This window comes from Rhodamnia argentea, chromosome 1 (genome assembly GCF_020921035.1).
Source record: "Rhodamnia argentea isolate NSW1041297 chromosome 1, ASM2092103v1, whole genome shotgun sequence".
NCBI lineage: Eukaryota > Viridiplantae > Streptophyta > Magnoliopsida > Myrtales > Myrtaceae > Rhodamnia > Rhodamnia argentea.
Genome location: NC_063150.1, coordinates 20,736,374 through 20,750,840, shown reverse-complemented (window position 1 = coordinate 20,750,840; position 14,467 = coordinate 20,736,374). Strand labels below are relative to the sequence as shown.

General features: G+C 40.5%; 1 protein-coding gene across 1 annotated transcript in view; it reads right to left on the bottom strand.

Moving 5' to 3' along the window:
- Positions 1-1,572: 1,572 nt before the first annotated feature.
- The window catches only part of LOC115750635 (early nodulin-75-like), a 31,734-nt gene continuing 18,839 nt past the window's right edge, over positions 1,573-14,467 (bottom strand). Inside the window, exons 2-3 of the mRNA XM_048275395.1 lie at positions 12,976-12,980; positions 1,573-2,095 (exon numbers count right to left, since the gene is read on the bottom strand). Of these exons, the coding sequence (XP_048131352.1) occupies positions 1,796-2,095; positions 12,976-12,980 (305 nt within the window). The 3' untranslated portion in view covers positions 1,573-1,795. The remainder of the gene's footprint in view (positions 2,096-12,975; positions 12,981-14,467) is intronic.

The following is a 14,467-nucleotide window of genomic DNA, read 5'->3' as shown; positions in this document are numbered from 1 at the left end:
CAAAAAGAAAGGAATCAAAAAATGAAACAACAAAAAAAGGAATTGATCATTTCCCGAGTAGATCACGCAATTCTAGGGAATACACGATAGATTCTAGGTTCCAAAATTTGGGCCTGGTCTAGATGAAATTGACACCTACCCTGGAATTGCTCACCCCAATATCTAAGTTTTAAGTGAGTGTCACATTCGCTTTTATGAATGGTGTTATTAGGATGCACGTGTGAATTGTATCAGAGAAGTTCTAAATTGAAGAACTAATATAGTGTTGAGCAATTAATATATCCTAGTTGCCCATAATTCATTGACTTAAACTTTTGAGTAAAAGTGAATCTAACGATATATTTTGACGGGCTCAAGCTTGGGCTTCCTCTTAGCTACTCTCCAGGTAAAGGTATCGAACTTCTGCTGCGCATCTCCAACGGGGTGATTACACTTTGCGCACCTTCAATGATGTGGAGTCTCTCATTTAACGGATTGAACTTCCATCCTTTCCAAGTTGATCCTGAGTTTGAAAAAATATCAGCTATTTGAGGGGACTGTAGTGAGTCACTCGGTCACTGGACGGAGAGAAAGATTAAAGCCATCGTCACCTTAGCAGTCAAGGTTTGGGAAACATCCAGAAAATAAGTTAACTTTAGGGAAAAAGTCGAGAAAAGGGAAAATAGAGAAAGAGTCTAAGTTACTTCACTTCTTGTTAGAGGTGATCAATTGGCAGGTCCGAACTCGGGTGAGCCTTTAGGTTAGCGCTAATTCAGTTGCTCAGGTGCAGGTCCACCCATAACAATAATTTCATGTGTGAAGTGTTAGGGTTTGGCAGGTGGTCCCTGGCATAAGCCCGACCAGCCTGGCTTGGTAATCAAATAGCCTTGTCCAAGCCCAGCCAAAAATGCCCTTTAGGGTCATATGACCAAGACGGGCCCGTGGTTTTCCATGTCCATGATTTGGCCTTCTTCCTACTAAAGGGGCGCAACTTGTATGTTAAAAAAAAAAATGAGAAAACTTATGTCGGATACATATTTCTACATACAAAAACTCACAGTGTGCTACGTAGATGAAAAATTATAGCTAGGTTTAAAAGTAATTGTGGCAAACCTCTACACTTGAATACACTTCATAAATTTGAATCCTCTTTTAGGATTTGTCACGTCACTGTATAAACTAACATTGTACAACCAGTTTTTTTATAAACCTATCTGATCTGATGTAGGACTTAAGTTCTTATTGGGGTTTGAGCCCATAATGGGCTTAACACAAGCCCAACCCAGAGTCTGTCAAAGTTCCCTGGAGGGACCAGTTTAACGAGAGGAATACTTCTCTTTGCCAGAAGATGCACGTAGAGCATGTTCCATGAAAAAGTGGGTGTATTGGTGTGTGTATTGGTGCCGAGATAAAAGAAAGAAGATTCTCAGAAAATTTGTGACAAGCAAATGTTTTGTGAGATCAAGGGGCATGTTTGGTGAACATACGTGTGTTAATCTGAGTGCAAGATTACACTTTCGAGCGGCGTGGATATACAAGTATTACTTAGAGTGATCTCGATTTTAGGACTTAAGGTACAATTAATGGTGAGGATAATTGAAAGTTCAAAGCTCAAGCATATATAAATACTGGTCACTAAAAATTACAAGCGCCAACTCATGACAAAATGCATGAGATTAAACCAGGGGCATGAGCTACATTCGCTTGTAAAAACGCATTGAAGATCATAGTCTACAAAGTACGTGGAAAAGTGCACTTTATTTAAGTCCTCATGGACATGTTCATTAAACCCATCAAGAGAGACAAGGCAGCTTCTTCAGTTCTCAGTCGGAGGCTTGTGGGGTGGCTTCTTGGGGAAAGGATGGCCCTTTGGCTCGGGCTTCATTGGCGGCTTCTCGCCCTTACCCTTTGGTGGCTCGTCCCCCTTCTTGGGTGGCTTGTCGTGGAAAGGAGGGCCCTTTGGCTTCGGCTCGGGGTGGTGCTCAAAGGGTGGCCTATGCTCCATCGGCGGCTTCTCTCCCTTACCCTTTGGTGGCTTGTCCTCCTTCTTGGGCGGTTTGTGCTCGGGGAATGGCTTGTGTCCATCTTCCTCGGCGTACTCCAGGAGGAGGCGGCCGCCGGGGTGGTGCTCGTGGGGCGGCTTGTGCCCCTTCCGGGGCCTTTCCTTCTTGAACGGGTGGTGGTGGTGGTCGAGCTCCTCCGCAATGGCCGTGGTGAGGAGCACGAGGCCTAGGAACAATGCTAGCAAGTACTTGGGAGACATGGTTTTCTTTGTCTTCGCCTAGTTTTGGGCAGTGAAGAGTGAAGTGAAGTGGCAGGAGGTTTGCGCAATTTATAGAGTATTTGGACCAATGACGTCGGCACACATGTCACTCTTGGTTTGGGCTGAATGGCCTTTGAAATTTAACCTTGAGAGTGTGAATACCAAGGTTTTTGTTTTTCAACGTGTGTGGCCAAGAGAATGTGATCGCTTGATTGATGGGGCCAAAACGAGTTGAAAAGTTTGACAATTTGGCTTTAGCCTCTCGATGAAGAATCATTAATGGTGACACTTGTTTGCTCCATAGAAGACAAATGAAGATCACCGCCAACGAATCAGAGAAGATTACGGTGCTTTTTGTTAACTTATCTTTGCATGCATGCACAGATTTTGCAAGAGTAAATCTAGGAGAACAAAGCACATGTATGCGGGTGCAACGGAAAACTCGTACAAAACTGCTGGAAGGTATAGAGATTTATTACAAAAAAAATCGATTTATTAAGCTTATGGAATGAATTGCGAATAAAGAATCGCCTCTACCGTTCTCTTGTATCTCAATCCATGTCGTTCGTGCATTACAATGGCACATTCAATTGATCAACAAAAGAATTAAAATAAATAGGATACAAGAGTATTACCCAATAACACCCTTACCCAAAAAAAAAGAGTATTACCCAATAACACCGTAATTGGCTAGGCTTAATCTTTTGAATCTATTTACGTAATTAATTATTCTTACGTAATATGGGTGATGAGATAACAAGACTCAAATTTGGCATCTCTGCGCGAATAATTCATGTCGAGTGGATTGATTTTAATACGAGGCGATGGAGCGGGCATGTCTGCGAACGGCATTCTTGTTTGTGTTGAGAAATGAGAGTAAAGATCTCATATCAGACATTTCAAACTGACAAAATCTACGTGAGTGAAACCTTTTGCTTTCTTTCCTACCCAAATGGCCTTTCAGGCATGCTTTTTTTTATTATATTTATTTATCATTCTGATGGAAATACGTATGTCGCTGTAATAATTGATTCTTGTCCCGACAGCACGTAAGATGAAAACTGTGCATGTCTCTTGTCACGAGGTTTCATGCGCCGCATGCACGTGAAACCCTAGAATCAATGTCACGGTTTACTCAGTGTACACACTTTCCGCTTGGGGTATGGGGATAATATTAATTGATAGTGCACATTGTTATATGTCATTTTCGTACGTAAATAAACGGTGCACTATGCATGGTGTGCCTACAAGTTTTATAAATAGTTAAGTCCAAACTTTTGATTGGTGTAGGTAATAATAATTTAGAAAAACTTACAAGCAGTTGGTGCGATTTTACGCTCTTTAATTCTCTACTAATTTTACATTGCTCCTGTTGAAGTATCACACATCACTAAATAATAGAATTCATATGCTATTTATATACATGCGGACTCGGTTCACTTATCAAATTAAATTTTTGTGTTCGACTTCAAACATCCTTTTCGCGGGTGCATCTAATTCTGTTGGGTCGAATTCCACGTGTTACTCCTAATTCGGTGTAGTAATTAATATCTTGTATATTTTTTTATCTTCATGTGATTTTTCTTGATCTGTTAGTAGTTGGACATTTAAATAAGTCTATTCAATGGTGCTGTCCTCGTATTAAATGAAAATGTGTTTCACGTTACTTAGCTTTTAAGTTGAAATGTGACGTCACTGCCCATCTCAGCTGGGAAAGTGACCTTAATTAGGGTAGCCTCGAGAGAAGGGAAATGGTACAGAAACCTTAATTAGATACTGATCTTCGTTTGCTCTTTTTAGGGGCCATCCTTGGAAGATACTGTTCCAATTGGAACCAAAAGGAGACCACGCGTCGGTCACGTGAGCTTGATTTGCCCGACTTCTTTCTGTGCCGACAGTTTGAGATGGCCGTGCATTGTGGCTTTGTGGTTGCAGATAGGGTTGTCAAAAATGAAAATTTTGGAACCGATCCAAACGGTTCGAAATTGACTTTTTTTTTTTTGGGGGGATTGGCCCGAGTCGGGTGCCCATATTTGTGGTTCAGCTTATCGAAACACCAAATGAGAATGGTTTGAGGTTGCGTATAGACCCGAAACTCGAACGTATGATTTTCCTAAGAAATGGCTAGGGAATGAAGCAAATCTGCAATCATCGCAGTTTCTTTCGAAAATTTCCTTCCACTATGCAGTTGAGACATTTTCTAATTGAGAACTCGAATGCAATTAAAGAATATCGTGTAAACTTTGTTTATGAATCTGTCTAGCCAATGTGTGTCAATAAATGCCACAAAAAGGAAGTTCTTTTTAGTTACCAATTCCGTCATTCATCTTGTAAGTCTCGAATTAGATTTTGTCTTACCCTAAAGAAGCCAACCAGTAAGGCTTGCCCAAGTTATGTAACCACAGCTGGTTAAATCCTATAGAGTCCCTATTTGATCATCGGTTCGTCCATCGGATCCCTTCTTCCCCTCCACGTATTCGATGTCCAAGAATCTCACGAGGGTCGCTGTCATAGCTGAGATCAGCAGTGACGCCACGCAAGGTGCACTTTAAGAACAAAGGGACGAACAACCTTTCACACGTCGCATAAAATATTGGAGAATTCAATGTATAGCATGCATTAAAAGTACTTTAAGAAGAACTACGAATTAGCTTCCGGAGTTTGTCTACGGCATCTTTCTTACCTCCCCCAAGTGTTATGCTTGTATAAGTCTATACCCTAACATTAAAGTCATGCCCCCCTCGAGAAAAACCTCGTGAATTCTGTTCTTCGGTCTTGGGAAACTGTGATGCGCATTCTATGGCCCGATGTGATTGTAATTGCTTCAGAAGATGGGACATTGCTTCCCTGTTCTCAGTAGGAATTAAAATAAGATTACATTCCAGTCAAGAACAAACGGCTACATATCCATTTTGAAATGATATTGTACTCATTTTCCAAAAAAAAATAAATGATATTGTAGTCCAAATCAGGGAGTATCGAATTCAAAACCCTAAACGGTTACTTTAGTGAGCAAGCTTGGATTTGAATAATCATATTTGCGTACTCTAGTGTTGTAATATAAAGTGGAAACTAATCAGGATCTTACAAATGAGTCAATATGAAAGCACAGAAAAAATAACGATGAACGACAAAGGACACTAGAGATTACGTGGTTCGGTCCGAATATTGGTACCTATATCCACGAGAAGAGCCAGTGAGAATAATCCACCGTAATTGGAAAATCAAATTGTCAATCGCTCAATACGCTTGTGTTTCTCAAACCTAAATTATATCCAAACCCAAAATGTTTATAAATAAACAGCTCAATTGAATATAATAAAACTCACGAAGCACAAAATCTGTCGCGTTCAGGCCCCTCCGTGCGATCAACGGGGCTTCACCGTGCGGGCGCCTTGGCTTCGCTGTTCGTCCTTCTGTTTTCGACGGGGTGTACTGCATCCGGTTTGCCCTTTCACGAAAAGATAATAAGACCCTGCTGATAGCTTCTTGGACGGTTCCGTTCCATGCATGTCAACAAAAGTGGGACCCCCAAGTTCTTTTCTTTCCCCTGTGTTCACGCGGCTTCTGCAGGGAAAAAGGAAATAAGACCAAAATCCCCTTATTTATTTATTTATTTTTTTTGTCTCTTTCACGTACAAAGACTTTTTTGCCCCCACAAGCAAACATAAAATATTATGCGTCCCCTTTTTCGTCCTGCCGTGCTATTATCAGAACGGAAGAAGTTCTTGCCCGGTGCACACCGTATCGTGGATTTTTCTTTGAACAAATCGGTCTAACAAATCGATATATATTATTAAACGATTCAAACTCAAAATATAATTTAAGTTACCAAAAAAAAAAATGATATTGTAGTCCAAATCAAGAAGTATCGAATTCAAAACCCTAAACGGTTGCTTTAGTGAGCAGCTTGGGTTTGAATAATCATATTTGTGTACCCTAGAACTGACCTATGCACTCTAACGATTGCTCTGATATGTTTAGGACAAAATCACTTCCGCACCCGGTGAAGGACCAGCCGCTGCATTTGGACATTGGTCGCCAAGAAGCACAGACCTATATTAGTTACCTAATTTGCGTCGGATGGTAAGACTTTCACGTCAAGTAAAGGACAAGCCGATTGTCTGCGGGCGCTCGACACCCTCGACCTGATGTTCACATTCTTCTTTCATGTAATAATATACGTCTTCAATTTCAACCAATCTGTCGCCCTTTTTGTCACGCTTTACGTTTCTATCATCTTTTTCATCATGGTGGTATCGAAATATAAAGATAAAGACTCTGTTATTGCGTCAGGACAAGAGCATCTCAACGGTTTGAACTTTCTGAAATGGAATTGACTTTGCGACTACGCACATAAGTAATTGGAAGATATAAGAAAGCGCGGACTGGATCTAGATTATGCTATTGAGTAGGGCTCACATGCGCTCCAAAGTGAGCTTGAACAGATTGTGGACGATAATGGACCTAACACAGGCCACACTGGAGAAGAGAAACTGATGTGCTGTTGCACCTTTTGCTTTTTCTTTTTTGGCCGTGACTTTCTTTCATGTGTGGAAAGTTATCCGGAATTAGAAGGGCAACTGTCATTAAACAAGGTAGAATACTTCATGAAATGGCGGAAGAGTGGTCGTCTGTTGACAAACTAGTCGTAGATGCTTGAAGATAACTAACGTATGTTGATTTTCACATTTTGATGAAAAATGTAATTAAACTTTAGCTTATCGCCAAGGGCTAGCAAGGGCCGACCTCACCGTCATTGGGCGAGGCTCATAAACTTTTCGACTTCGTACGAACGTAATGGCATAAATAAGAAATTGCGGAGTAGATCTAGGTTATACTCATTGATCAGGGCCCGGCCCACATGCACACCTGAGAGGAGAAATTCGTATGCTATTCGACCTTTTGCTTTTCCTTTTTGGCCATGACCTTTTTCGTGCGTGGAAAGTTACTTGGAATTTTGTTGGATCTATCCTTGACTACTCTATTTTACTATAGTAAGGTATCATTGCGTGGATGGAAGATGTGCATGCTTAAAGAGGACTGACTTTTGTGAATGGATTTCCACAGTCTTTGATCTACATTGTGGTTTCGGAAAATTTTTCCACTGAGATGATAGACCTAATAAAAATTTGTTTCGAGTAAACTGACATTACGAGATTGATAGTGTTTGTGTAGTAGAAACTCTTCACCATCTCGTACCTGAATCTCGGCAATTTTAAACCTAAGACTTACACACTTGATTGATATCATTGTTCTTATGTTAGGAGTGAAAATCACATGACATAGAGAGAATCAACCACTTCAATAAATCATCGTACGCATTGCAACTCTTGGGAGTATGATAAAGACCTTCAGCTTGTCTTATCCGAAGTCGGCAATGTTAAAATATGTCTCGAATTTGAGCTCGTAAACGAAACCCGATCCAAGATTAATTGTATGGAAGCCGACTCGGTAAAGGAAAGTGCGGAGGTTGGAATATTGTGAAAGTCTGATGGCGTGCTACGGAAACTATGATTTGGTGTAAGAGTCCATGTTGCAGAAGGATAAGTAGTTTTGTTTTATACCAAATTAGTAGGGTGAGATATACACGGAAGTCAACTTTGTTTGACCCATTCAACTTGAACTCTCAAAGCGGTGGGAATATCTCTGCAAATATTCTCACGGATATCTTTGCCTTGAAGATTTCAGTTTGGGTTCTTGGATTGCTAAATATATATATATAAAAGGTATGCAAAAAAGATGTATACCGAGGAAGCGCCGTTCTTGAGTGCTTGGCAGCGGGTGCGTTGGTTTTGCTCGTGAATTTCGTCCGAAGAAATCATAGAAGTTCTTGAAGCGCCGTTTCCAAGCGAGTGCTTGACATTGGGACTTCGTTTTGTTCGTGGAATTACATCAAGAATTCAAGTGTCGAAGCCAATTAAATCTTGAGGTTAGATTTGTGTTAATTCCTTTGCGAGATTGAGAGATTATTTCGTTAGGAATTTGGGGCAAAATACTGTGTGCGTTCTTGAATGTAATTGGGGCTTGGGAAACATTGAGAGTGTTTGAGTAACTCGAGTGTAGTCTATAATCTCCGTGTATCGCTCGCTCTATAGTGGAATTTGTTGCTGCTCTCCCCGTAACGTAGGTCTCTACGACCGAACCACGTACATCCGGTGTCCGATTTATTTTCTTGTTTTGTTTATTTTATCATTCGATTGCTTGTTCCGCGCAACAATTGGTATCAGAGCCAGGCTTGTCGAGCGAATCAATGGCGACAGAAGAAGTAAAAGTGAAAATCGACGGATTTGAGGGGAAGGACTTTGGTTTCTGGAAGATGCGGATTGAAGATTATCTATATCAAATGAAGCCGCACTTGCCCCCGTCTGGGGAGAAACCAGAGACGATGAAGCAAGGCGATTGGGAATTGCTGGATAGACGAGCGCCGGGTGTTATTCGACCGACGTTGGCTCGTAACGTCACGTTTAATATCTTCAAAGAGAAGACCAATGCGGGTTTGATGAAAGCCCTATCGGATATGTATGAGAAGCCCTCTGCGATCAACAAGGTTTATTTGATGCGACGTCTGTTTAATTTGAAGATGAGCGAATGTGCGTCTGTTACTAATCATATCAATGAATTCAATGTGATCGTTAGTCAATTGAGTTCGGTTGATATTGACTTTGAAGATGAGGTATGTGCTTTGATTATATTATCCTCATTGCCTGATAGTTGGAATACTACTGTTACTACCGTTAGTAATTCCTCTAGGTCAACAAGTTTGACATTTGATGGTATTCGAGATTTGATTCTAAGTGAGGACATCCGTAGAAGAGAATCTGGCGAATATATATTTACTGCTTTAGTAGGTGAAAATAGAGGAAGAACCGATACTCGTGGTAGTAGAAGTAGTATGAGCTCAAATAGACGCAATCAATCTAGGATCGGCGGTGCTGTTTGTTGGAACTGTGGCAAGAGATGGCATCTTAGAAGGAATTGTTTAAAGCTGAAAAACGAGAAGGGTAAGGAAATTAGAGTTGAATCTGCGGATGATATTGCAAATGTAGTGAAAAATTCTGATGGTGTCGATAGTGTCTTGTCCGTCATTGAGAATTCGTCATTTGACGGATGGATTATGGATTCTAGTTGTTCTTTTCATGCTATACCAAATAGAAACTGGTTTTCTACTTATCAGTGCATAGATAGTAGTAAAGTACAGTTGGGGAACAACGCCGAATGCAATATTGTGGGTGTTGGTGATGTTAAAATCGGGATGCATGATGGTATTGTGAGGACATTGACCGGAATAAGATACGTTCCAGAATTGAAAAAGAACTTAATTTCCTTGGGTACCCTAGATTCAACTGGATGCAGGTATTCTTCACAAGGTGGAGTTCGAAAGGTTGTTCGAGGTGCCTTGGTGATAATGAAAGGAATCAAGCATGGAAGCCTGTATGAACTTCAAGATGAGACATTGACGGGTTTTGCTCCGGAGACGTCGGTATTTGTTCGAGGGTCTAACGACCGCTCGAGGAAGACTTGGGTGATCGTGTTGAAGCACAAGTTTGATGCTGTTGTCGGGAATACGCGATCGAGAGCTTTGATTGAGACGGAGACCGGTAAGTCGATCAAGCATGTGCGAACCGACAAGAGTATGGAGTTCTGTCCGAAGCTGGTAAATAAATTTTGCATGATAAAGGGCATAGTGAAACATCGCACTAGTACCAGTAGACTACAACAGTTTGCGGAATTGATGAGCGTAACATTACTAGAGATGGCACGTAAAATGATCTCTAGTGCTGGTATGCCTAGAAGAGTTCTAGCGGATGCGTTTGGTATGGCGAGCTACCCGATGAATAGATCTCCATCGATCGCGATCGGATATCGAACTCCCGAAGAAGTGTGGTCGGGTAACGTTGCTGATTATTCTACTTTTAGAATGTTTGATTGCCCGTGTTATTATCGAGTAAGTGATGGTAAGCTCGATGAGAGGGCAAGGTGCATATTCCATGGCTATGCACGAGGTTAGCGGGGCTATCGGTTGTAGTGCTCAAATATAAATTCACTTGTTCGCAGCAGAAATGTTACCTTTGACAAGTCTCCAAGACTTCCGGGTAGGAGTGTTTGTGGACGGTGTTCAGCTTGAGGTGGAGTTGCAACCAGAAACTCCCGAGGTAGCGAGTACTAGCGTGGTAATCGACACAGATGGTGCTTGTACCGAGGCGAAGCCCGTAGAGCCAATGATTGCTTAAATCGCTGATATTGATAAGGTACATGTTCGATCTCCCGACAGATATGGATGCGACGGTGGTTTTGCTTTATCCGCAATTAAGGAGCTTGTGTCAGAATGTCCTTGTAGAGCAGTTAAAAGTTCATGTAAAGTTGGTATTCTGATGAGGTCCACGTGTTGACGCCTAAATTTTGACTAATCTATTTTTTGCATAAAAATTAGAACTAATTTTAGTTCTAAATAAAAAATCATCTCACATATTTATTTTTAGCGTACATTGCATTGGCATATAATTGGGCAAGCAGAACACTTAATTTTGCGGGATGGAAAAATACACCGAGAAGATTTGAAACTTCGGGGACTGTATTGCAAATACTTAAAACTTCAGGGACTGTATTGCAAATACTTGAAACTTCGGGGACTGCATTGCAAATACCAAAAGAAGATGGAGAAAGGAAGATGGTGAAGAGAAGATAATGAAAGGAAGATGGTGAAGAGAAGATGAAGAAGGGAAGATGAAAATGGAAGATGAAGGGAAGATGATGAAGGGAAGGTGATGAAGGGAAGATGAAAATGGAAAGTGAAGAAATGAAGATGAATAAGGGAAGATGAAAATGGAAGGTGAAGAAATGAAGATGAAGAATGAAGGGTGGAGAAATTTGGCTATAAAAGAGGGAGAGTTCTTGAGAATTGAGGAGGAGAATTTTGGTGATAGAGAAGGTAGAGAGCTCTTGAGAAGAGTTTTAGGGGGGGAGTGGAAGAGAATTGAGAGAGTTTTGAGAGAGTTTTTGAGAGGAATTTTTAGAGAGGAAAAAGAGAGTTCTTGAGAAAAATCAGAAGAGAAAATTCGAGAGTGAAGAAAAGAGTTTTAGTCGAGCATCATCTTCGACGAGTCCCGACACATATTTCGCCCCTCGCAACCCAACAACGCCATTGCTTGCCATTTTCGACGACAGCCGCGTTCTTCCAACTCCGAGATCTTGAAGGGAACTATAACGTGTATGTGAGTAAAATTTTGTGTAATAGAAGGTAATCCTTTCCATCTCGATCTACAAAAATGTAATCGTTTGATATGAACATTTGTTTGTTTATTTTAGACATGCCACGTGTTCCAAATTTTAGCATTATTACGTGTTAATTTATTTTTATAAATACTCGTGATTGACTGCATTTTCTTCCTTTCTAAATCATCCATGGTGTATATCGTACAAAGTTCAATGTTTTACATCACTATAAAAAAGAAGAAAAAATCAAAAAAATTGCATCTTTGAATTTCAAGTAAAATCCATCAAAATTGCCAAATCAAATATTTTTCATGAAAATGGTACCGAAAGGGCGTTAGAGAAATCTGACGTAACCAAATCCCCGAATTCAAAATCTCCGGTTCGCGGAAATAAGATAGTTTTCTCCCGCTATTTTATTTAGGTTTCTAATCAACCTACCGAAAATGATTAGTGGCGACTCCAAATTCAAATCACATTGCATGTTAATTATTTGAACCTTAAGTTGCGATTTGGTATGGACTTGGGAGAGTTCGAGTTAGGTTAGTTAATTAATTAACCTGATAATCCATTAGCCCGAAAATTAACCCGTTTTTTTTTCTAGGTCGCGACACCACGGTTATGGCGAAGTTCAAGCGTAACATGGATTTGGATGATATCTGTGGCGGTTGAGCCCATTGGGGCTGTGGGATAGTAGTAGCGGTAGAGTTCGGATTCTAACGAAGCGATTGTGACATGGCTCAAATGTTGAGCCAAGGTGGAGATTGTTAAAATATGTCTCGAATTTGAGCTCGTAAACGAAACCCGATCCAAGATTGATTGTATGGAAGCCGACTTAGTAAAGGAAAGTGCGGAGGTTGGAATATTGTGAAAGTCCGATGGCGTGTTACGGAAACTATGATTTGGTGTAAGAGTCCATGTTGCAGAAGGATAAGTAGTTTTGTTTTATACCAAATTAGTAGGGTGAGATATACACGGAAGTCAACTTTGTTTGGGTTCTTGGATTGCTAAATATATATAAAAGGTATGCAAAAAATATGTATACCGAGGAAGCGCCGTTCTTGAGTGCTTGGCAGCGGGTGCGTTGGTTTTGCTCGTGAATTTCGTCCAAAGAAATCGTAGAAGATCTTGAAGCGCCATTTCCAAGCGAGTACTTGACATTGGGACTTCGTTTTGTTCGTGGAATTACATCAAGAATTCAAGTGTCGAAGCCGATTAAATTTTGAGGTTAGATTTGTGTTAATTCCTTTGCAAAATTGAGAGATTATTTCGTTAGGAATTTGGGGCAAAATACTGTGTGCGTTCTTGAATGTAATTGGGGTTTGGGAAACATTGAGAGTGTTTGAGTGACTCGAGTGTAGTCTGTAATCTCCGTGTATCGCTCGCTCTATAGTAGAATTTGTTGCTGCTCTCCCCGTGACGTAGGTCTCTACGATCGAACCACGTACATCCGGTGTCCGATTTATTTTCTTGTTCTATTTATTTTATCATTCGATCGTTTGTTCCGCGCAATAGGCAAGGTGCGACTTTATTCATTTCCGTTAATGAAAAAAGCATCTGAAAACTAACGCTCACATTGGCAAGATTCCAAGGGGAGTGTTCTCGCTATAGCACTTTCTAGGGCCTCGGTTTTAGGGATCGTGTCTTGAATATAAAGCACATTCACTAATGTGAATTGCTTTATTATGACGTCACCGCCGAAATCATTGTGGATCGAGACCCCAAATTCGGCGAGGTACCCGACAAAGAAGTCGTTAAAAGATAATGCACAAGATCGCGGGTAACCGGGCGAATTGGAATTGGGCTGGTTAGTCTAAGGATATTAAGGACTTCTTTTGACTTCACGGTATCGTTCCATGTGGCGAATGGGACTCACATCAAGTATCTACCAATATTGCATGTATTAGTTTCGCATGAGCTTGATGTACTATAATCCTTATATTATATAGATCTCGCATGTGAACCGCTACATCCGTTAGAACACATGTTGCGCTTATATGTTACCATGTGATTTAACATAACTGGGTTCACGAAATCACTCAAGAAATTTCACAAAGTATATAACTTGACTAGGCTATACATACAAGTTGATTGTAACCGTTACAAATCCATGCACGTGCTTCAATTGGGGCCAGATGAAGCTACTGGTAGTGCCAATTACCTTGGTGGGTCACATAGGTTTTTGTATAAATAGGATGGAAGACCATACAGCCGACGATATAGCGTCAATCTTAATCTATGCGGATGAACGTACTGGTTTCATTAAATATATGGAGTTTGTTTACTTTATGTGAGACGATACGATAGATCAAATATGATCATCCGTAAAAAAACAATCGGTATAGGAAGCAGGAGAGCTTCGATGCTTGAAGATTTATAAAGTTGGGGTAGGAGTTTGATGGCGAAGGATGGTGATGTGTGTTGAAGGAGAGATGGGATTTGTTGGCGATGAAGGCTAGGGTTCGTGTGAGAGTTTGCTGGCTTGGGTTTTCGTAAAGGAAGGTAGTTTTGTCTTTTCATTCCAAGGGTTCTTGTAAAGTCATGAAAATGGCTTTTGAGAGAAGAAAAAAAAAAGCCGCAATTAATAATATTTTTTTGGTCATATAATAAATACTATTCCAAATGTGAAAGATAGACCATCTTTGTTAGAACTACCGAAATAAATTATAGCACATTTTAACTCTATAGGTGCATAGGAAAAGCTCGACCCAGTCTAGATTATGTTATATGAATCCATGTTTTAGCTAGTCAACCATTTGCAATTTGGTCAATCTTTCCAAAAACAGTTAGGCCAAATTGTCAAACTTCAACTAAAGCATATCTATAAAAGTAAAATCGGATCAATCCATTGGGACATACACATAGTGTAGCTTTTAGGAATATTGTTCAAAAAATTCAAATCTATTGCATTTTTACCAATTCAGTTCATCCGGTCAATTTTGATTGGAAATCGCTAACGTAAATTCCGATCATCCTACGTAACATGACTGATGCTGTAACATCCTGAACCTC